Source organism: Eptatretus burgeri, chromosome 16, assembly GCF_056783735.1.
Source record: "Eptatretus burgeri isolate ZD-2024b chromosome 16, Ebu_testis_v1, whole genome shotgun sequence".
NCBI classification, from domain to species: Eukaryota; Metazoa; Chordata; class Myxini; order Myxiniformes; family Myxinidae; genus Eptatretus; species Eptatretus burgeri.
The window spans coordinates 43727288-43750402 of NC_140976.1; the positions used below are offsets into that span (position 1 = coordinate 43727288).

The window sequence follows — 23115 nt, forward strand, 5'->3', positions numbered from 1 at the left end:
TTGTCACGGCCTTCATGCCCGCCTGCAGGCATCGGCCCATGTTCTGCGTTTCACCCCGCAGCTTTTTCGTTTCTTCCTTCATTTGCTTGTTCATGCCTTTCATTTCGTTTATAAATTCAGTTGTGTTTGCATCCATCTTCGTTTTTACTTCGTCCATTTGCTTGTTCATGTTCGCAATCATCTTCGCTGTCGTTTCCGCATACATTTTTGCCAGCATGGTGTATAGCTGGGTCATGTCGGGTGCGCTTGGGTGAGCCGTTTCGGCAGGGGTCGGGGAAGGGTTTTGGTGGAGAGGGGGGGGGGAGGTGTCATACACCGCGGCCGCTGCCGCACCCACCTCAGGTTCTGGGTTCAGTTGGGCGAGTCCGTGTTCCTGCACAATCAACATTTCCTGCTCGGGGATTCCATCCTGGACCATGGATTCTACATTACTATTACACATACCTAATCCACCCGGCACCCGCTCGCCTTGAGACGCCATCTTGCTTCTCCTAAAGGGTTAATTTGCTCGCTCGTAATTTGGAGGGAATCGGGGGTCGCTTCTCTCACCCCTGGACCGATTCCCGTGAATTTAGCCGGAGACAGGAGAGCCTGTTGTCCCGCTCTCCAATACCAGTGCCGCGAGGAGGGCGATGAATTTGTATCGCACGACCTGACACCAGTGTTGCGGTCTTCGCGCCCGCCGGCGTGCGAACGGCCACGTAACTCGAATCGCGGCACGTCGCCCACCGGACGGACAATCCAGTCGTGACCCTCTCGGACTAACGCCGGGAACCAGTCACGGGTGGACCTTTCGGTCTCACCGCGATCGAGCCAATCAGCCCCCGCGTGGGATAGGGTTGCTCGCCAAATTCGAACTACCTAAGTACCCACGCGGAGGGTAGACCGGGCGATCACACCTCGCCGCAGGTCGACTTCGGACACGGGCCACTTAAGCGACCCGTTCCGTACTATCAGAATAACCGAGCGGTGTTATCGTCGACCTCGACGGTTCGATTAATTATCGGGCGTATTCAGCCCACTACCAACCCTTTACGTGAAGCAAGATGGGGATTCAATGGAGGAAAAAGACGAAGCGAAGCGGGAAACAGTTCAACAATAAAGCACATTTATTCGCGGCACACGGGAAGCACACAAATACAATTCCACCAAATGCACACAAAAAAAGAAAACACAATTCCATTTACACAAAAAGCAAACATAAAAGTGAAAACACAGTGCAGAGCTAATACCGACTACCGAGCACACGGCAACACTTATACAATTCTACTTCACAGACGGCGCCGACAACACATACCCAAAACCAAGGAAAAGAAATACCCTCAAGAATGAGGTAGGCCTGGGGCCGAGACCGGGTCGGGCCTACCCGTCTGGTGATGAGACGCGGAGCGGCGATGGCCCCGCAACCCGCGGGCCTCGTGGACGGTGTCTGGTCGGGGGTGGGAACGGGGCCCCCTTGGTCGCACTATCTCAGCGCGGGGGGAAACAGGAGGGGGTTGCTGATGCTCGGGGTATAGAGGATCTTTATTATGTGCGACGAGCGTCTCCACCTCGGCCAGGTCGCGCTGTCGGCCTCCCTCGGGTGCAGCTTCCTGCACGACGCGAGCACCCCCTCGTCTGGTGTCGCCGCCTTTCCACAGCTCCGTCCCCTCCGTTCCGACTCCAACGCACACGACGAGCAGCTCCACCGCCCGCGAAGTCTTGACCCTCTGCTTCCGACTCTCCTCTTCTTGACTCTCCGACCTCGTTCTGCTGACTCTCTCGTTCCCGTTCTGCTGACTCTCCTTTTCTTGACTCTCCGACCCGTTCTTGTTCGCGACTCTCTTCTGACTGACGAACACCGTCCTTTTATCCCCCCCGTAACTTCGCCTTTGACCCCCTCCCTTTGACCTTTCACCTCGCTCCCCATTGGCCCGACAAAAAGTGGGCGTGAAGGCTTTTTGATCCACAAATTTGCATATATCGATCGCCCTGGGGGCGGGGCCAATTCGCCCCTCGCTCACCGATTGGACGGCAAAAAGTGGGCGTGTGTCGTTTTTGATCCGTTTTTGAAGCAGAAAATCCGTGATTTTGTACACGCTGTTCAACGTGCGCCCTACACGAGTCCAGCATCGGTGCCCATGAGTGGCGCGAGATGACGGTGATGCGATGGTGGCGAGTTGTGACGGTAAAGGTCGTGGCGGTTGTGGTGAAGCGGCGTTGTGGTTGGTGGTTGATGTTGTGGTTGTGATCATGGCGGTTGGTCCAAAATAAAGATAGTAAAAGAAAAACGGCTATCCTGAAGAGTCGCAGCACGTATAAATGACATGTATTCCCACTAGACAACGGGTTTGGGCCTAACTACACATGCACTTACCGAGATACCTCACCTAAGGGACCTGAATGGTGGTTTGCGAATCTGGTAACCACAACAATATATTATTGTTGTGGAAATGGCCCTTAGTGCGTTACTAAATATAGGATTAGCCCAGATCCCCCATTAAATGCATGTTTAGCCAGGTTGTTCGGTAAATGGAAGCTACATGTGTGTCGGGAGGTGTAAGAGGCTGTTCATCGTTGGTACATTGGTGGTGGACCGAGAGGTTCTTCTTTTTCCTTTCTCTCTCCGGACAATAGACTCCGCCCAGCACGCTGAGAGGGGGAGTGGCCTAGAGAAGGAAGTGAAACTGAAGGGAGGAGTTTATCGGGTTCGAAAAGGGGCGCACCCCAAAAAGAAAAGGGGGTAAAAACAGAGCACTGAGTTGGGCAGTCGATTTTGAGGCGAGCGAGTGAAGGAAAAAGACTGCAGGAGCGCCAGGAAGACGGTGGTGAAACTGAGCGCCGGTGTGGCGTGATCGGCTGAATAGGGCTGGCTGTGTATGTCAGCAGTCGGCTTTGAGGCGAGCGAGGGCCGAAAAGGAGAAGTGAAACTGAAGTAAAACTGCAGTGGGCTTGGAGGCGAGTGAGCAAAGGAAAGGCAGGGTGAATCTGCCGGGAGAGGAACTGAACCTGAGTGCGCCGAGTCTGCGATCGGCAGTGGTGAAACTGAGCGCCAAGGTGGAGCGCGATCGGCTTTCATGAGGAGACATCGACAGGTTCATCCAGAGTCCAGTGACGGAGCCTCTGACTGTCCCTACTCACCTCACAGCTCGACGACGCCTTGGAATCCCATGGACCCAGCCTGTGGAGCCCAACACCTCCATTTGGCCTTGTCTGGTGAACAGGCCAGGCCTGGACTTGTATACTGGACCTTGGGAGAAACCAGCTGAAACCCACCAGCGATCTTTCGCTCTGCTGCAGTCGACCTTGCGGGGTCTGAACGCGCCGAGGCTGCGTGCGTGAGGGCTGCGACACATGGACGAGCGCCATTTTGCCACGCGGCATGCTCGAGCTTGGGGCTCGAATCCGTGGACATCGGCTTGTCACGAGCCACATTCGTGCTTTTGACACTTTCCTCTCGTCCATGAAACATCACCAAGTACTATGCGTCTTGTTTAACCCTCAACGGCACGCAACCCTCAATTTGACCCCATTCAAAATGGTCATTGATTTGGTCGATACACAAGCCAAATGTTGCAACATTTGTCAAATATATCATACCTAGTTTGTACAAAACAGTGTAAAACATTGAGAAGTTGATGATACATATGAAATGTATTCAATATCTAGTGATATCCGGAACAAAAACAATCAGAAATTAATGTGCGAATGGCTACACATTTTACTAATTAACTTTTTACACAGAAAGCAGCAACAGCATAACATACAAAATTAAAATATGGCAGTTTCCATAATAATGAAAGAAATGAGTCATATTTCATTGTAGTGTCTCGATTTATGAGGTTCATTGTTCTAGTTACGCTTCGCAATTTGTACAAGTAGTAACATTGGTTGAATGAGTTCCACAAACATATTTGTTGCAATTTGAGACAGTTGAGGTCTTATTGTCTTGTGGCCTTCTGCATAATTGGCATCGTTTCCTGGCAGGACTTCTAGCCTGGCATGGTCTCTGGATTGCTGCAGCAACCTTTCCAAGTTGATCTAATGCGGTCACTACAGCCGGCTGGAGAACATGAACATTATGAGTGTCAAGTCAATCCAGTCGTTGGTGAGGCCGTATGCCAACTGCTTGAGGTATTTACGACCTCGACCACGTGGACTTTCTGCTATGGCCTGGCCTAACTGAGCATTCTCATTATCAGACTGATTGTAAGAAAGTCCGGAATCAGCAGATATTTCATCTGGCTGTTCCTCAACGTCAGAAACCTGATCTTCATCTGATGCATCACGGACTGCAGCCTGATCTGGGATGTAGGAATCATCATCGCTTGGATCAGATAAAGACTCACTGTCACTTTCATCTTCTAATATTTGTCAAAGATACATTAATCAGCAACAGAATACCGTGCTCTCCGTTGGTTGGCCATGGTTTGAAGGAAAATGCAAATACACTAGCGTTATGAACTGCAGTTTCGATTTCTGGAATATCCCATTTCCAGGAATGAGCAATTTCTGGAACCATTCCAATCCCCTTTTTGTCACAGAATGATACAGATTATAACAGTATGAAAACAATTGGGAAACACCTTTATTGTTCTTTGAGAAATAATAACAATTCCAGAAAAGAAAACGGGATAAAGTGTTCATAGTTATGAATGTAAATGTTTTTTGGGAGTTCTCCCAGCGTGGGTCATATAGACCCCACTATTTTCTCCTGCAAATATCTCCCATATGTATTACCCTATATTTGCTAAATTTTACAGCAATAACATACATATATGGGGTGAGGATAAACAGAGACCATGGGCTGATATCGGCTAATATTATTTTTTTTACACACAAAAAACCTGCATGTTGGGTCAAATTGACCCCAGGTATGCCATTGAGGGTTAAGGGTATCTCGTTAGAGTCCCCTTCAAAACCCGTAGCTCCCTAGTTAAGAACGGGTTATAGATTAATTACAACATTGTCGTGAATATTTTGCTTGTGTCGTGTTCCCCGATGTCCCCAATAAATCTGGCTGATTCATATGAAGTTGCCGCTTTGAATTAATTTGTACCGTGCCGAGGAACGATCCGCTCGATTTGGATATTAAAACCAAAATGGTTACAGACTGGCAGAATTCGCTCGGTATCTGACAAAACCAGTCTGTAACCGGGGTCTATTTCCCCAACTGGTAAAGGTCCAGGGGTGCGTTGGTATCGCGATTCGAGACGCGTGACCAGAGTCCTGTGCCGAACCAGCCAGCGTTATAACCCCGGAGACGGCGGTGGCTCGGGTAGCGTCGAATCTAACATTTCGCTGTCGAGAGTAGGGTGCGAAAACCCAAACTGGTTACGGACAGTGATTGACGCACTCATTTGAACCCCCCCCCACCCCGATTCCGTAACAATATATATGAAAATAAGACAAATAAAATACAAAACTTTACATTTTACATGAATGGCGATTCAAATCCTCACCAGAATGGCTCTCGGGAGCACGCATACGTTTATATCCCACCAATAGGTCGGATCTGGATCCAGACCTGTACCAAAATTGAATCAGCTTGTTCTTGTCATCTAATTCTAACAAACTCAACCACAGTTTTGTCACAACTCGTCCAGAACTTTTTGAGATATCTTGCTCAGAGCCAAACAGACAGGGGTTAGTTATTTGTATGCAGCTTGTGGTGGCTTCGCTGCCACAAGCTGCATACATTTTCTAGAGGGGGGGCATGCCCCTTGTTACCAGTAAGCTGGTGCTCATTTTGCCAACCTCAGAAGGATGACAGGCTGAGTCAACCCACCTGGTGTTAATTCAACGTGAGAGCTTGAACTCAAGACCCTCGGATCTTTAGCCATCCACCTTTACCGTAAAGCCAACACCAAACTTAGACAGGGGTGAAAACATAACATCCATCCATCCATCCACCTTCGACAACGGAGGGTTAAAAATAAATAAAGGGGGTGGTGTGGGAAGAAAAGAATACAAACAAGTCTGAGAAACTTATTTTAGAAAACATGGAGAAAATAATTATGCATGGATGGCTCAAGCCTGTATCTCACTGGGCTGCGACAGCTCGCGACAAAATGCGAATGGGATTCTCCAAAATGTCTTGAAACGTTCGCGGTGGTTCTCAATTTCCTCGTGCGAGTCGCAGGACGTCGCTCGAATTTTGAACATGTTCAAAAAATTTGTGTGACACATTTTCTCTCAAAATAGTCGCAGAGTCGTCGCGGTCGTCTCGAACCCTTCTCAATTTAGTTTCCGCGAGTCAGAAGGTGCGACAAATGTGTGACAACTTTGTGAGGGATTGGCGACCGATGAAACTAAATTGTGACTGTGGAGAAAAAAATGATAATCTGTCCTGGGACCCCTGAGAGTTTTGCGATTATATCGCAATTTGTTCTCAATGATGTGAGACACGCGAATGTGAGATATTCGTGAGACATACGCAAAAATAAATTAAGTGTGATTCCAAGTGAAAATTATCACCATTTTATCGTAATTTTGTGTCTCCAACTAGTCGCGAGCTGTCGCAGCCCAGTGAGATACAGGCTTCACAAAGCCAAAAAAGAAAAAGAAAAACCTGATTATTGCAATATGACAATGCAACACCTAGAATGTAATTCACCTGTTGGAAAAGAACGGTCATGGAATCCATCATTGCAGTGAATATGAAACCCTTCCTCTTCTCAAATCACAAGTTTGGTTTCAGAACAGATCACTCCACCTTGGACATGCTGCTTCAACTCACCAAACAAATGGATGGAGGTCTTTAATGTCAGATAAGAGATCAGGGCTCTCTCTCTCTATTGACATACATATCTCATGCTTTTGATACAGTCTGGCATTCTGCCTTGCTCTCAAAATTCTGCCAATGGTTTCCAAGGTCAACTCGACACATGGCTTACTGACTTTCCCCACTCTTATCGACAACGTATGGCTCTCAACAGAATCCTTTCATCTCCTCTCCATGTTAAGGTTGGAATTCTATGGCAGTGTTCTGGGCACAGTCCTATTCCTGATCTTCATCAACCATCTCTCTGACTCTTTGGAAAGTCCTTTATTTGCTGAAGACTTCACCCTCTGCCATGACATCCCTTGCCCTTCAGGCAAGCAGCAGCTTCTTCGCTCACTGCAGATCTGGATAAAATCACAAACTGGTCCAACACGTGGAACATGTCTTTCAATCCAGACAAATCTCACACTCTCACTATGTCTCTTCGAAAGGACCGTTTACAAAACCCCCCCATCCACTTTCTCAACAATCCTCTGGAAGAAGTCTTTTCTTTCAAGCTTCTGGGTCTCACTATCTGCCATGACCTTTCCTGGGAAAGTCACATTTCCAACCTTGCCTCAAAAGCCAGTCGCCGACTGGGAATCCTCCGTCGTGCAAAATCCTTCCTCGGCCCTCTTGAGCTCCTGACCACTTACAAAGCTTTTGTCCGTAGCCTGATGGAGTACTGCTCTCCCCTCTGGGCTGGTGCTCCTGCCTCCCACCTTTCTCGACTTCACGCTGTCGAAACCAGGGCTTTTAAGATCATTGGCATCTCCCGCAATGAAGCTGAGTCTTTGGGCCTCTCACTCAATCACCGCAGGTTGGTCGGTGGTCTTTCTGTCTTCTACCGACTCCTCTCCACCCTTGCCCCCCTGCTCTCTCTGCGATTTGTCCCAACCACATTTCCACAGGGCGCTCAAGGTCCGCCAACAACCCCCTTCTGGTAAAACTACCAAAATCACGAATCACTGCTCATCTTCACTCTTTCATTCCTCTTTTTTCCCGCCTTTGGAATAAACTTCCTCACTCTATTCTTTCCCATTCTTCCCTCCAGGCTTTCAAAACAGCTGTTCACCACCACCTCTTATCTTCCCCCATCCAAATCCTCGATCTTTTCTACCCCCGATAATCCACCCAAGCCCACTTCCTTCAATTCTCCTGCTTTCCTTCCTGAAAGTCCCTGTAATGTCCATCTTCTCCTCGCCATGTTCCCCGTCCCATCCCCATCCCTCTCCCTTCCACAGTTCACCTGTGTCTGTTCCCCAATGTTTTGTCCCTTCCACTCCCGCCCCTCTTGTCTCATGCCTCCTTGCTGTGAGTTGTGTGTTAGCTCTCATACGAGCCTCGACCAAGGTATACAAAAAAAAAATAAAAAAATAAAAATAAAAAAAGAGTCTGCGAGCCTGCCTCCCCCTCTTCAGACCTTGGGGGGGTGGGGGGGGGGGAAATAATCACAAACTTGGAATATGTCTCAATCCTGATAATCTCACACTCTCACCATCTCTCTGCAAAAGAAGCTGGAAAAAACCCTCCGATCTACTGTGTTTTAACAATCCTCTTAAAGTTCAGTCATTCAAACTCCTGGGTCTCACAATCAGCCACAATCTCTTTCTTGGGTAACCCACATTTCAAAGTTGGCCTCCAAAGCCAGCTGCCGACTGAGCATCCTCCGTGTTACCCCAACTTTGACAGCTTCAACACCCTACACTAGACCAAGGATCCAAACATCCACAGGCTGGTTACATCCATGATAAAATTGTACAACTTCTGTCTCAATACACCACTCCCAGAGAGTAATGAATGTATAATCATCAAATTAGATGAATATTTGCCATCAATTCATCATTTTAACGATCAAACACACAGCCGACTCCACAATGTTAATTTCCCATTAAGATTCAGATGCATTTTCTTCTCCAGAGTCTGTCATGTCTGGTTCAGCACACTGCCATTCAGGATGAAGATATTGTTACGGTTGTGGAAATTCGCAGAGCACCATAAAGGATATCCCCAAGATCAGTTATATTGATAAGTCCGTGTTCAGCTAGATTTCCCCACCGTCGTTTAATGGGTTTTATTCGTGTGGACAGGACTGTGATCTTTGAGTTAGCTGTTATTCTTTGCTATCATTATTTTGGACCAACCAAACCACCAACCACCTTTTTTACAAACACCCAACCACACCACCACCACCCAATGCCAACCACGCCACCATTACAACAACCACACCACCAATCACCTTCTTCACACCCATGCTACAACCCTCTCCGCATCGAAAACCGTCTCTGCCATGGAGAAAGAAGGCGTTCCGATAACGCACGGATTTTTCCTCTTACTTTCCTGCGCTTTGGGACGGGGGAAGGGCGAGTGGAGGGAGAATAGAGAAGTGCTACCAGGATGATTGCTACGAAAAACCTCAACCCACGAGGGAAACGCCCCCCTTCTGGAAGTTTCCCACAGGAGCTGGAAGGAGGGCGGTGCGAGAAAGGAGGGCGAATAAAAGCGAGCGCTGAACGCAGCGGTGTGTGTGTGTCGTAAGAGAGGAGCTGCGTGGAGAGAACAGAGTCTGTCGGGGTTCGGAGAGTCTGGAGAAGCCAAGGAGCTGTGTGGAGGTCTGGGCTCATGTCAGAGTCGGGAGCTTGGAACAGTCAGTCGGTGGAGGTCCGGGCGTCGCGAGGGAGACGCGGGCTGGAGGAGCAGCCCTGCTGCGTCGCGCAAACCTGCGCGTTTGTGGGGGGAGAGCCGGAGAGAGCTCGCCTGCCACGCGGAAGGCCTGAGCTCAACCGCGGCTACGCTAGCTGCCGTGGGGACGGGACACAGTGACTCGCCCCATCAAGGCACCACGAGGGTGCAGGTAACCAGCAACGGTCTCGCGGGCCCTTTCGGTCACCAAAGCCCCACGTTATAAAGGCCCACGGGCCCAGTCTGACTCCCTTGTCTATGAGGGGGTCTTTCTTGCTTTTCTTTTGAATGAATGTTGTGGCGCCGTGTCCCGCTAAGTATAAACTGTTAAATGTACATTGATAATAACTAATAGACGGTGGTAACTCTTGGTCCTTGCTCGCGTTTCGTGCCCATCCCGCGCATTGCTTGTTTGGTTGCATGACTGCATGCGTGTTTTTGCATACCTGCATGGCTGTATATGTGCATGTGTGTAAATAAATGTGTAGTTGAATGTGAACCCGTTCGTCATGTCATTTTCCCATATTGGACCGCCATATTGCATTTCGGAATGGTAGTTGGATTTTGAATACCGATAAAAGAATCGCGTCCAGCGAGGTCTGGAGATAATACCCCGCTCGGTTATCCCAGAACAGAACGAACCGCTTAAGCGGTTCGTGTCCAAGCAGGCCTTTGCCGAGGTACGGTCTCTCGGTAGGTTACCTGTGCTAATACTTAGGTATATCGATATTCAGCGATTGACCCTGTCGCGCACGGGTGGAATACGGACTTGGCCGTGGTGGGGTTAAGAACCCACCCGTGACTGGTTTCTGGCGTTGTTCCAGAAAGTCGCGACTGAATTGCTCGTCCGGTGGGCATGCGGCTGCTATTAGTGAAAAGCGGTCGTTCGCACGCTGGGCGGGCGGTAGATTCGTAACAATATCAAGGTAGACTTCCAAACCCCAGATATCAAAAAATAGGGGCAATACCCCTGGTAGTGACTGGATAAGAAAACCAAAGAACCACTAGTTGGCATGGATGGCCCATAAAATACGTAACGGAGAAGAAGGTAAATACCCAATTACCGATGTTTTTTTTTTTTTTTTTTTTAAATAGTGCAAACAAACTTTGGTACATCACAGGTGATGAAGGTTGTGGTTAAGTTTCATCAAAATTGTACATGTACTTTCAAAGAAGTTACAAATATTTGTGGACAGGTGGACGGATGATGTGCAATCCCATAAGCTTCCCAGAACTACATTCCAGGTGAGCTAAAAACCCAACAATAAAGTGTTCTTGAATTTGCAACGACGCAACCAATCTGCGAGAATGAAAGAGGGCACCAGTGAGGGGAATACCTTGCAGAAAGAAGTGAAGGTCTTCTTTGTATGTGTACTCAGCTACATTTGGAAGAAAGTACCTGTCGCTGACTGGCTCATTTTTAAATGCTGTCGTTATCTACAGATAAATCAGACCAACAGCCTCAACTACACATCTGCTGGACCTGCAGGAGCAGAAGCAATCAGCTGTGGTTCCAGAAAGCCATAGGGATGCCATGTGCATGGAGTTTTGCTCATACCAGGCTGTCACTGCATCTGATATACCAAAGCAGGTGAGTCGATGGACATTGGACAACCATGGAGCAGCTACGTTATGCTGCCGTAGATGAAACAGCCTATCCAACATGCTTCCGACTAGCCAAACATGTACTACCGTTTCCACACAGCAGAGGTGGATACTTTTCGATCCGGTAGGTCTCAGTTTCATCTCCTGAAACCCACCCAAGTGTGGAGATAGTGGCCAACAGCCACACACTCTGAGACCTGGGAGGGCTCCATTCCACATTCTGAAACAAACATATACTGCGAGACCCTCTTCAGCATCATGAGCATCTACAATGTCCCATGCTGAGCTTTGATGTTGTTGAAGCAGTTACCAGGCTATGATCCTGCTTGAATTGCCACTATGAATCAGGAAGTCAGGGCAGAGATTTGCAATTTGTTGATGGTTCCAACAATAGCTCACAGATTCTTCGCAAAGGACACCGTGGGATCTTTAATATGCACCAACTCATGCCAGAAGCGAGACCTCTGTAAAACATCTATCCAAGGGACAGCAGACACTGATGAATCTCCATGCCTGTGAAACACCAGTACGACAGCTTACAGCTGTGTCGGGATTCAAACCCAGGCTAAACAACTTTGAGGCGAGTGTGCATACCTTAAGGAAATCCTGCCAGCCCCTCTTCAGGACAGTGCATAAATCACCACTGATAGAGCCAGTTCATAAGGGGAAAAGGTCATGCCTGTGCCTTATGCAACAGGACTCCCATGGCATCAAGAACACAATCCGGGTTAATATTTTCAAGCGTCACATGTTTAATTTGGAAACCGCCTGACGAGGTTTAAAAAAAAAAAAAGCCAAATCAACAACCTACCAAACCCTATACAAGCTGTAGATGTTCATTAAAAGCAATAGTTTACAGGAACTATAAAAATATATATATTTCCAATTGTAGTGTTTCTTAGATTAATAGCATCCACACCAATGTGTGTGTTGTGTATTCAATAACTCCAAAACCATGAAACCTGGCAGCCTGAAACTTTGCATGCACACCAAGGGAACTCAAAGGGAATGCATGAGCAAAAATTGGGTGTTTGGGGTGTTTTACTGAACACCCCCTTTGAAGATAATTAACGGCCATATTAGTTATACCCTTTATCGTGCAAATCCTCGGCCACCTCGCTCTCAATGGGGTCTTAAGGCATATCCTGGGCTACCTCACCGTTTGTGGCCTGCTCGACCATGCCTCAACTTGGAACAGGCTGCAATGATTTCTTAATGATGAAGTTCCACCCCTCTTTCCTCACTCATCGAATGCCTGATCAGCATACCGACGGATCAGTGGATACATTGCAATGCATATAAATGCCTGGAGACGACAGCATTCATGGCTTTATTTCATTTCCGCACGTGCCATCACCACAAGAATGTCTTGAAACTAAGAAGAATTACTACATTTCAGCTCCAAAATTGAACTTAACAGCAGTTCCAACTACTAATAATAGCTCCGCAAAGCGGGCGTAACCCCTCAGCCCATGCATTGTAAAAGGAAGCAGCGATATCACGATTATGCAGTCAGTTAGAGCACGTTGGACGTCATATCGAAAATCAGACTTCAAGATGGCTACGGTGGCGGCGAGTGAAAAATCACAGCGCGCCCATTTTCGAAAGGAACCTTCCTCTACTCAACTCCAACACACCCTGCAAAAATGGATTTAATCGGACAAGCCAAGCCGTTCTCGAAATTGACGAAAACCAATTTCAAGACGACTGCCGTGGTGGCCACACTGAAAATCGCAGCGCGCCCATTTTCGAAAGGAACCTTCCTCTACGCAACCCCAACACACCCTGCAAAAATGGATTTAATCGGACAAGGCGTTCTCCTCGAACTTGACAGAAACTAATTTCAAGATGGCTGCCATGGAGGCCACATTGAAAATCCCAGCGCGCCCATTTTCGAAAGCAACCTTCCTCAACTCAACCCCAACATACCCTGCAAAAATGGATTTAATCGGACAAGGCGTTCTCCTCCAAATTGACGGATGCCCGAACACCGAAGTATGAACTTTGACCTCTGTGACCTTGAAAAGTAGGTCAAATCAAAAACCCGGATTATATATCATGTATCCTCATCAGATATATCTGTGATAAAAATTTGGAAATTATCCAGCCATTTGTTCAGGAGAAATAGCCATTTCTAGGTTTTCAGTTTTGGCCCTCTGGTTGCATATCCGAGAATCAAATTGCGCTCATTATCGAAATGAACCTTCCTCAACCCAGCCCCAACACGCACTGCAAAAATGGATTTAATCGGACAAGGCGTTCTCCAAATTGACAAAACCAATTTCAAGATGGCTGCCATGGAGGCCACATTGAAAATCGCAGCGTGCCCATTTTCGAAAGGAACCTTCCTCTACCCAGCCCCAACACACACTCCAAAAATGGATTTAATCGGACAAGGCGTTCTCCTCGAAATTTACGGAAACCAATTTCAAGATCGCTGCCATGGAGGCCACATTGAAAATCGCAGCGTGCCCATTTTCGAAAGGAACCTTCCTCTACTCAACCCCAACGCACCCTGCGAAAATGGATTTAATCGGACAAGGTGTTCTCCTCGAAATTGACGGAAACCAAAAGTTGACCATTTTTTTTTTCCACAGGCTTTGACAACATGCCAAACCGAAAGTATGACCCGACATACATAAAGTATGGTTTCATAGCAATCAAATGTGGAGGGGAAGCTCTTCCACAGTGTGTGGTTTGCATGAAGTCCCTTTGCAATGAGGCCATGAAACCCAGCCTGCTCAGACGGCATCTTGAGACAAACCACGCGGACAAGAAGGACCGAGATCAGAGCTACTTCCAGCGACTTGGCAAGAACGTGAAGCGGCAGCGCCTGGCCAAGACTGGCCAGTTCTACCAGAAGGGGGCAGGGATTGTCAAAGCATCCTATGACGTCGCTCTCCTGGTGGCCAAAAACATGAAGGCGCATACCATTGCAGAGTCTCTCGTCATGCCAGCGGCAAAGATCTTGGTCAGGCACGTGATTGGAGAGGAGGCGGTGGCAAAGCTGGACAGTGTGTCCCTCTCGAACAACACTGTACAGCGCCGTATCGAGGAAATGTCAGGCGACATTGCTGACCAAGTGATTGCGGGAGTGAGAGCCTCAAGGTTTGGGTTTGTAATACAACTCAATGAATCGACGGACGTCACCAACTGTCAACTACTTGTCTACGTTCGCTTCACACAGAATAAGACTGCGAAGACTGAGCTGCTGCTGAGCCAGGAGCTATCCAGTACAACAAAAGGAAAGGATGTTTTCAACCTTTTGGATAATTTCTTCAAGCATAATGAACTGGATTGGGGAAAGTTGGTCGGATGCACGACAGATGGGGCTCCGTCTATGCTCTGTCGAAAGTCAGGGTTTCAAGCCCATGTGAAAGCTGTGTCACCAAATGCCACCGGTGTCCATCGTTTCATACACAGATTCGCCCTTAGCACTAAGGTACTCCCTCTGAATTTGTTATAATGCTTGAACCGATTAATCAAAATAGTTAATTTCGTCAAAACATCCGCCCTGAATACTCGTCTGTTCAAACTGCTCTGTGAAGATCTCGGCTCTGACCACACCTGTCTCCTCTACCACACAGAGGTTCGCTGGCTCTTCCGGTGGAATACGAGGCGTCTCTTTGAACTGAGGGATGAACTCCTCGTATTCTTCACGGAGAAAGAACACAATTTTCAAAAAGATCTGGAGGACGAGGAGTTTATCTCAAGGTTGGCCTACCTGTCAGACATTTTTGGGGTCTTCAACCACTTAAACCTGTCGTTCCAAGGGCCCAACTGCACTGTCTCAGACTTCATATCGAAGCTGGGAGCGTTTGTCCGGAAGTTGGACCTCCGGACCAAGAACGTGGAGAGCAAACGCTACGGAATGTTCGAACTCCTGACTACCCTTGAGAGTGAGCCCAATGATGAATTTTCCCAAGAAAATAGCCCATCACGCTGTTCCCAGCTACTGATTTTCCCCTCTACGTGGGAGTGTGAGCAGGGGTTCTCAGCCATGATGACCATCAAGTCAAAGAGCTGGAACAGTCTTGCTTCGCCCAGGCATAATTTCTGATGTGCTGTGAGCAAAGTTATGCCCCGCATCGACCAGCTGGTGGAGAAGAAACAGATGCAGCCCTCGCATTAAATTTTGTTCTTTGTTGACAGTTAGTGCATTTGTGTGTTCTACTTGTGAATAAATTGATATCTTATCTAATTGAGTTTTTCTGGAACCAGGTGGTACTCGATCAGAAAAAGGTTGGGAACCACTGGTGTAGTTGAATGAGTAAGGTTTCAAACAGTACGTTGTTATGGCCACTGACATTGAAACAAAAATTACTTTCTCCATCTTCTTCTTCATCTATCTACAATTCCACAATCTGTGTGTGTGTGTCTGTGACCGCTGTTTCTCGACAACCGCTGGTCCGATCGAATTGAAACTTGCCAGATATATTGCTGGGGACCTGAGGATGTGCCTTTTCAAGGTTTGATATTAATCGGACAAGCGCTTCCCAAGTTATGGCCATTTATTTACCAAACCAATGACAATACACGTTGTTGCGTGGGCGTGGCCGATGGGGAAGGGAAGCTCAGCCGCGTTCCCCATTACGGGTTACAACGTACGGGCTTCCGGAGAGTGATGACTTCGTGTATTCTAATAATTTCTCGATTTCTTATGCGCATTTATAGATAAACACAATGCCGCAAGTTATGATGGTTTTCATACGAGACGGTGCATAAATTTCGGTAACATCAGTGCTGGTATGCTCCGAACCAGGAAGTAATTTTTTTTCTCTTCTCTTTTTGTTTTTCCTTGTGATGACATTGCGAAAAGGCAAAATACGTTGGCGCTAATTGGCCATTAAAACCTAAATTGCTAGTCATCGTAATTGTGATACGCGAACTTCCACGCCACGCACGTACGGGCACGCGAGAGCGAAGAAACGGCCTGTGTGGTTGTTGCTCGCGGTTTGAATATTTATTTATTTATTTATTTTTACGGGCAGCCGCGTTCCCCATTACGGGTTACAATGTACGGGCTTCCAGATAATGATGACTTCGTGTATTCTAATAATTTCTCGATTTATGCGCATTTATAGATAAACACAATGCCCCAAGTTATGATCGTTTTTATATTAGATGGTGCATAAATTTGGGTAACATCAGAGTGCTGGTATGCTCCGAAGCAGGAAGTAAATTTTTTTTTGCACGTTCTTTTTTCTCCTCTGTCCTTTGTGTTTTTCCTTGCGATAAAAGGCAAAATCAATGCAAGCAATAATTTGTGGATTGCATGTGAACATTCCATATGGGCACGCACTACTTCCGCATAGTGATGACTTACTGTATTCTAATAATTTCTCGATTTCTTATGCGCATTTATAGATAAACACAATGCCCCAATCCAGTCGTCGTTTACGAGAGCGAAGGAACGGCCTGTGTGGTTGTTGTTTCTGGCATGCGGTTTGAAAGTTTTTTTTTGTTTTGTTTTGTTTTGTTTGCACCTACGGGCACACACTAGTCTATCTATAATTCCAGCAATCTCTGTGTGTGTGTGTGTGTGTCTGTCTGTGACCACTGTTTCTCGACAACCGCTGGTCCGATCTAATTGAAACTTGCCAGGTATATTGCTGGGGACCTGAGGATGTGTCTTTTCAAGGTCTGATATTAATCGGACAAGTGCTTCCCAAGTTATGGTCATTTATTTACCAAACCAATGAGAAGACACGTTGTTGCGTGGGCGTGGACAATGGGGGAAGCTTAGCCGCATTCGCCATTACGGATTACAACGTACGGGCTTCCGGAGAGTGATGACTTCGTATATTCCAATAATTTCTCGATTTCTTATGCGCATTTATAGATAAACACAATGACCCAAGTTATCATCGTTTTCATATTAGACGATGCATAAATTTCGGTAACATCAGAGTGCTGGTATGCTCCGAACCAGGAAGTAAATTTTTTTTCCCTCTATTCTCTTTTTGTTTTTCCTTGCTACGACATTGCGAAAAGGTAAAATACGTTGGCGCTAATTGAATAATTGGGTATTAAAACTAAATTGCGAATAATATTCGAACTTCCGGGCCACGCACGTACGGGCACTCGAGAGTGAAGAAATGGCCTGCGTGGTTGTTGTTTGTTGCTCGCGGTTTGAATTTTTTTTTTTTTACGGGCACGTACTTGTGTTTAGTAATGGTGAGTCTCATATCGATTACATTTAGAAAACATTTGCTATATTCAATACTTTATCCCCCCCCCCCCAACATTTCCATTTTATTCATACAACAGTAATATATCGCCCCATCAAACAGTACATCTGATTATACACCGCCTTTCGCTCTACTTGCAACAAAGGTGAGAAAAAGACAAAAAAAAGCAACTAATATTTCGATAATTTATTTCGCATGATTTTTAAAAGATGAAAGTTCGGTTTTTTTTTGGCATGGTACCCCTTCTCGTCATTTCAGAAAACTTCATCTGTGGGGCGTGGGGGATTATTCCCGTTTCGACATAACCCTTGGGTAGAGGGCTCGGGGTACTGCCTAGTGCTCCGGTGGTCCTGATTGACGTGTTTGGGAGACCAATACGTACCCCGTGTGCGGTCGCGCTGTATAAACACAGTCAGATGTGACTGAGCGAAGTGAACATCCTCATTCCGATGCCAATTCACACCCACCCCCCCCCAATCCCAAGGGGGTGGGAGGGGGGACGCAAAATAACAAAGGAACATAATGTGTAAAGGAGAAATGTGAAGGAGGGGGGGGGAAGAAGTCAGGCCTGATTGAGTTGAAGTTCCAGCGGCCTCGCCACGGTTACCAGGCCACAAGGATGATGCTTCACCACCCTTCACTCTTTCTGGGTGTGTTCTCAAAATTTACCAACAAACAAACCAATTCCAGTCACCTTGAAGCCACAAGTTGCTTCTGCTCCCTCTCCTATCAACGTGCACCAGTGACGCTCTCCTCTGTGTTGAAGACGCTGAGGCAGACATGCCTCGAACAGGCGGCCCTCAAACTAAAATACCCAGAGTTCTTGCAGGCCAAATTTCTCATCACAAGCCAGACCGAGCGTCCCGCCTTTTCACCCGTCGTGCCCGCTCACGCTTTCATTTCTTCATCATGGCTTCTTTTTCTACTTTTGAAGTGGGAATACAAGGCAGAAAGGGAAGGAAGGTCCTGCAGCAGAAGGATGAAAATAAAAATAACAATAACAAGTCTGAAGACGACGACGGTTCACGAGCGGTATTTGACGATGTAGATCATTTCAGAAGTCAAGCATGAGACATTGTGATAATGTTTGACCAAGTTATAAAAATGATCAACATGATGTGGTACGGGTGACAGGTTATTAGCTGCAAAATGTCAAAAACCCGGTTTCGTTCAACAACTTTAAAAATTTGACCTTTGCATAACCTTTAAAAGGTCACAAAACAATGTTGTGGATATTAAAATAAGGAAACAGGATACGTCCTATAGCTTATTGGAGTTAGTTGGTCGAAAACCCGGTTCGATTTGCACAACTTTGAAAATTTGACCTTTGTGAACTTTAAAGGTCAAAGGTCAAGGATTATGACCTTTGGTGCAAAACTTCCTCTGGAACATTCCAGGAACAATATAACATCATATAGGCTATATGGCATTTCACACTCATCGGATTATCCATACTTTGATGAAATCAGCATAAAAACAAACTTGAAGGGGGCGCCACGGGCAAGGTGTTCGAGATAGAGCAAAATGGTTTCAAGACTTTAGGTGGGGAATGACATTGAGATTATGCATAAAAAAAATTATCATCCTAGCTCTCAAAGTTTGGGCAGTCGAATGATTTTTGTCAAAATTCGCAATTTAAGTTCGTGACCTTGTGATGAAAATGAAAAATCGAGCTCCGTGGGGCTATGCAGGTGCCATTGGGCTAACCAAATACCGAAACACCTGTCAGATTCGACAAAACCCCTCGGAGAAGATGCAAATTGAAATTGGCTACCCCCTAAAAGCACGTTTTTTGTGCGGGGCTCTGCCCATAATGGGCGCACCACACCCATTCTCAGGAAAACACAACTACATAATGATATAAACCTCCCACCAAAATTTTATCAGGATCGGATCAAAACCCACGGAGCTATGCTCGGGACAGACAGACACGCACACACATAACGAATATAGTGGTCACTTATTTTTTTCGGGAACCAATAATAATGAAGAAAGAAATCAATGTTGAGAACCACAGCCACAGCCACATCCATGCGATACACCCGGTGAACACGACACGTGGAACCCCACCCCGACAATGAATGACTACCTTCCTCCACATAAAATGCTGCCAAGTTCGCGTCCGCTAACCTACAGTACTTCGCCAGGGTCCAACGCAGTACTAACGTGTGCTGCCCGGATCTTACACCGCTCAATGAATTCGAGTCAATAAACCGACACGTTCAAACAGCAAGCGCGGTGTCGATGGGCCAACAAACGGCGTCCTCACTCAATCATCGCACACCGTGTGCATCAATGCGCGTCTCGGAACTCGGCATCAATATTTAAAAACCCGGTAAAGGATTTTCCACACACGACGTAAATCAAATGGACCTGAAAACGAGACACACACACACACACACACACACAGACACACGTTCTCCGGTCCCACACGTTCACCGGACGAGGTACCAGCGGTCAGGGGACTCCGCGGCCTTCTCTGAGGAAAAGCGAACAAAACACAAAATCATCGCTAGTTAATGTAACCATAACTAGTTAATGTAACGACAGCAACATCAAAGGACGAATGGTGTACATAAGCCTCTCATACAATGGAATCGCAATGCGAGACCTCTCTTGCATCATACAACTCATTCGCGCCATTAATTTTTTTCATTCATAATTCGTTCCTCGTACCTTCGTGCCTCCAATGAGCGCGCTTCGTCGAACACTGGAAAATCGGAATGGTGTGGCAGGGTCTAAATAGGGGAAGGTGACGTGTGAAGGGGCGGGGTCTAAATAGGGGAAGGTGACGTTGAAGGGGCGGGGTCTAAATAGGGGAAGGTGACGTTGAAGGGGCGTGGCCTGCGTCTTCCTGCTCTTCCTTCCTTATATTATTCGTTATTGAACTTTCACCTTCAATTCATGATGATTCATCAAATTAGACTTGCACTGTGGGAACTGCTTTACCAAGTTCGTTAATTACAACATCATGTTGAAAAATTAGTTCAAACACTCAGTTCAACGGGCCAAGTAACGGGCGGTGTTGTGGGGCTCTGAAAGTCGAAGTCACTTATTTTCATGTCCGAACCTCCAATAATAATAATAATAATAATAATAATAATAATAATAATAATAATAATAATAATAATACTTTGCCTGGTCAGCTTTGGCTGACCAAGGCACAATCTCGGGTGGCTCCATATCTAGAATTGTTCGGAATACATTATTCTACATGTGTACCAATTTTGGTGCTTTTATGCAAATTTGAACAATTGGTTTGCTATGCTGCAGTACTACAAAGGGGAACCGGGTGTGGACTAAAGGTGTGGACCAAGAAACAAAGGAATAGAGAAACAAAGAAATAAATGTGGCAGTGGGGGCCTTCCATTTTCGCCAACTTTCGCGCATACCCTAATTGTAAGGGGGTGCTGCGGGTAAAGTATTCCATATATCACAAAAACCGGAATATATTTGATAGAGCATCACCTGGAGATCATTCGTGCCAAATTTCATAACCTTACGTGGGATAATGGCTTTCGGAATGGATTTCGCGTGAACGGTACCTATTTTGAAGGTTTTTTGGTTGTTGCTAGGGAATCAAAGCGTCCCTAGCAACCATCACAATTTCCAAAGTACGAGGTCATAAGATGTACCTACCACCGGAGTTTGGTCAAAATCCACCCACGTTTACTACCAATTATGTTGATGACAAACGAACAAACATCCAAACAAACATCCAAACAAACAGACAGAATTACTGACAATAAGGGTCACTTATTTTGGCGACCCAACAAATAAAGAGCAAAAGAAAAGAAAAAGCACAGAATAAGTAAAACACCAAGAACTAGAACGGGCACTCATAGAGCGCATACCTTCGCCGCCACTACTTTTTTTGTTCTTGGTATGAGTGTGGGGAACTGGTTTCATATGAATGGTCTTATGACACAAACCACATGTCCATAATATCATGACCCCCCCCCCGACTTTCGGGCGCTACGGACTAAACAACAATCAACTCACGTCGTTTTGGCGAGTCTTCACTCGCAAGCTCGGTGAATACAACGTTTCAACAAGAGAAGGTAATCTCGTTTGATGCTGGTTTCATGTAAATCGAATAAGAATTGACTGAGTTATGCCGAAAACCGCATATTTTCCAAGGGCGTGACCCCCCCCCCCGACATTTTACCCCAACCGGTGACATGTGTTATGACGTCATTGTGTCACAAGATTGGGCATTAAATTCTGAACATTTTGGTGCTGGGTTCATGTAAAGCGGACAAGAATTGACCGCGTTATGACAAAAAACGCATATTTTTCAAGGTCGTGACCCCCCTGACCTTTGACCCCTAACCAGTAACAAGAGTATGGGCATCATTGTGTCATATTGCATATCACAAGATGAGGCGTTGAATTCTGAACATTTTGGCGTTAGTTGCATGCAAATTGAATAAAAATTGACCGTGTTATCGTAAAAAGACGATTTTGGCCTTTTCGTGACCTTGACCTTTGACCCGAACGATCCCAGAATCTAATCGAATGCTTCCTGGCTAATAACCAATCATTCCACCAAATTTCATGCAATTCGGTTTAATACTTTTTGAGTTATACGAATCACAAGATTACAAATAAATAAATAAATAAATACACGCCGACCAAAACATAACCTTTCGCAGAATGCGAAGGTAATAAAAGTTGAGAAGCACTGATGGTTTGGACATATCTTACACTGTAATGACCTCAACTCTTTTATGCCTGGACAATAGGGAGGCCTTTCAGACGTTTTTCATCTGAGAGCTCTTTCAGTTCTTTAACAAATCCAGTTGTCCTATGACCTTTCTCAATCTTGTCAGGATATGCTCTGAACTTCATGTTCCAGAGGATGTTGCCACATTCAAGGTGTCCTCAGATAAGGGCAGAATAGACAACTGGTAGGATTTCTGCTGTGAGCTGAGTGAATGTTCTTTCAATAACTCCAAGAATTTGGTTTGATTTCAGATCGACAGATAATACATGCTTGTGAAAATTGAGCCGAGAATAAGTTAGCATCATCATTTTCATCGTGCACCATGCCCTATGTCGAGCGTCAACGCTCATCAACTGATGCCGCAGAAGCAGTCACTCGGTTCCAATCCTGGACGGATCGCTACTCCGACTCAAGAAGTCAGGGCAGGCATTTGCAATTTGTTCATGGTCCCGGAGATAGCTCGCCTCCTCGTTGCGAAGAACACCATGGGATCTTCAACGTCCACCAACTAATGGCAGCAGACGGAACATCCATTTAACATCCATCTGAGGGACAGCACAAATTGTCAGGTCAGGTCAGATTAGATCTGTGACGTGCTACAGGTAGCATGCAAACCTGTACGAACCTGTTTCATGGTCGGTTTGTCGACGACGAAACCGTCTTCCCCACCAGGTTTCCTGGTGAGGAGGGTGTACGATATGGACACCCAGCAGGATTAAATATACCATCAGAGATGGGGAATCCCCCGCCATTGAATGAAAAAGGTCATACATATTCCAGATAATGAGGGAGGTGACTTGGAAACAAGACACCATTTGGTCATCATCTCGAAAAAGTTCCCCAGGGGTGAGGAACGTAGTAACCAAAAATAATTGAAATCAGATAAGCGGTTTTCCATTTATTACAAAAAACATTTTTTTCAAGATGGCCGCCCCAGTCGGCCATCTTGGATCCGGCCACGCCCAAAATCAATAGGGTTCTTCCTTTTCAGGTGGTACATGTGTGACCCAAATTTCAAATCGATATGGCGAACAGTTTATGAGTTATCGCACTCACAGCTATAAATGATGACGGCCGGACAGACGGATGGACGGACAGCCGGATGGACAGCCTGACGGACAGCCGGACGACCTGGGTGACAACAATATCCCCCTTACGCCACGCGGCGG

General features: G+C 46.4%; 2 protein-coding genes across 2 annotated transcripts in view; one reads left to right on the plus strand and one right to left on the minus strand.

The window, feature by feature from the left end:
* Positions 1-19988, minus strand: part of LOC147010984 (cationic amino acid transporter 2-like) — a 69736-nt gene extending 49748 nt beyond the window's left edge. The window contains exon 1 of the mRNA XM_085859599.1: positions 19897-19988. The gene's annotated coding sequence lies outside the window, so the exon portion shown is untranslated. The remainder of the gene's footprint in view (positions 1-19896) is intronic.
* LOC147010985 (zinc finger BED domain-containing protein 5-like) lies at positions 13741-14687 on the plus strand. Its single transcript, XM_085859600.1, has one exon. It carries the CDS (start codon positions 13755-13757, stop codon positions 14493-14495), a length of 741 nt encoding a protein of 246 aa, XP_085715726.1. The 5' UTR covers positions 13741-13754; the 3' UTR covers positions 14496-14687.
* Positions 19989-23115: the final 3127 nt, after the last annotated feature.

Bases quoted from the DNA above. Each gene is read 5' to 3' on its own strand.
- LOC147010985 (XM_085859600.1), top strand. From the start codon at position 13,755: ATGAAACCCAGCCTGCTCAGACGGCATCTTGAGACAAACCACGCGGAC.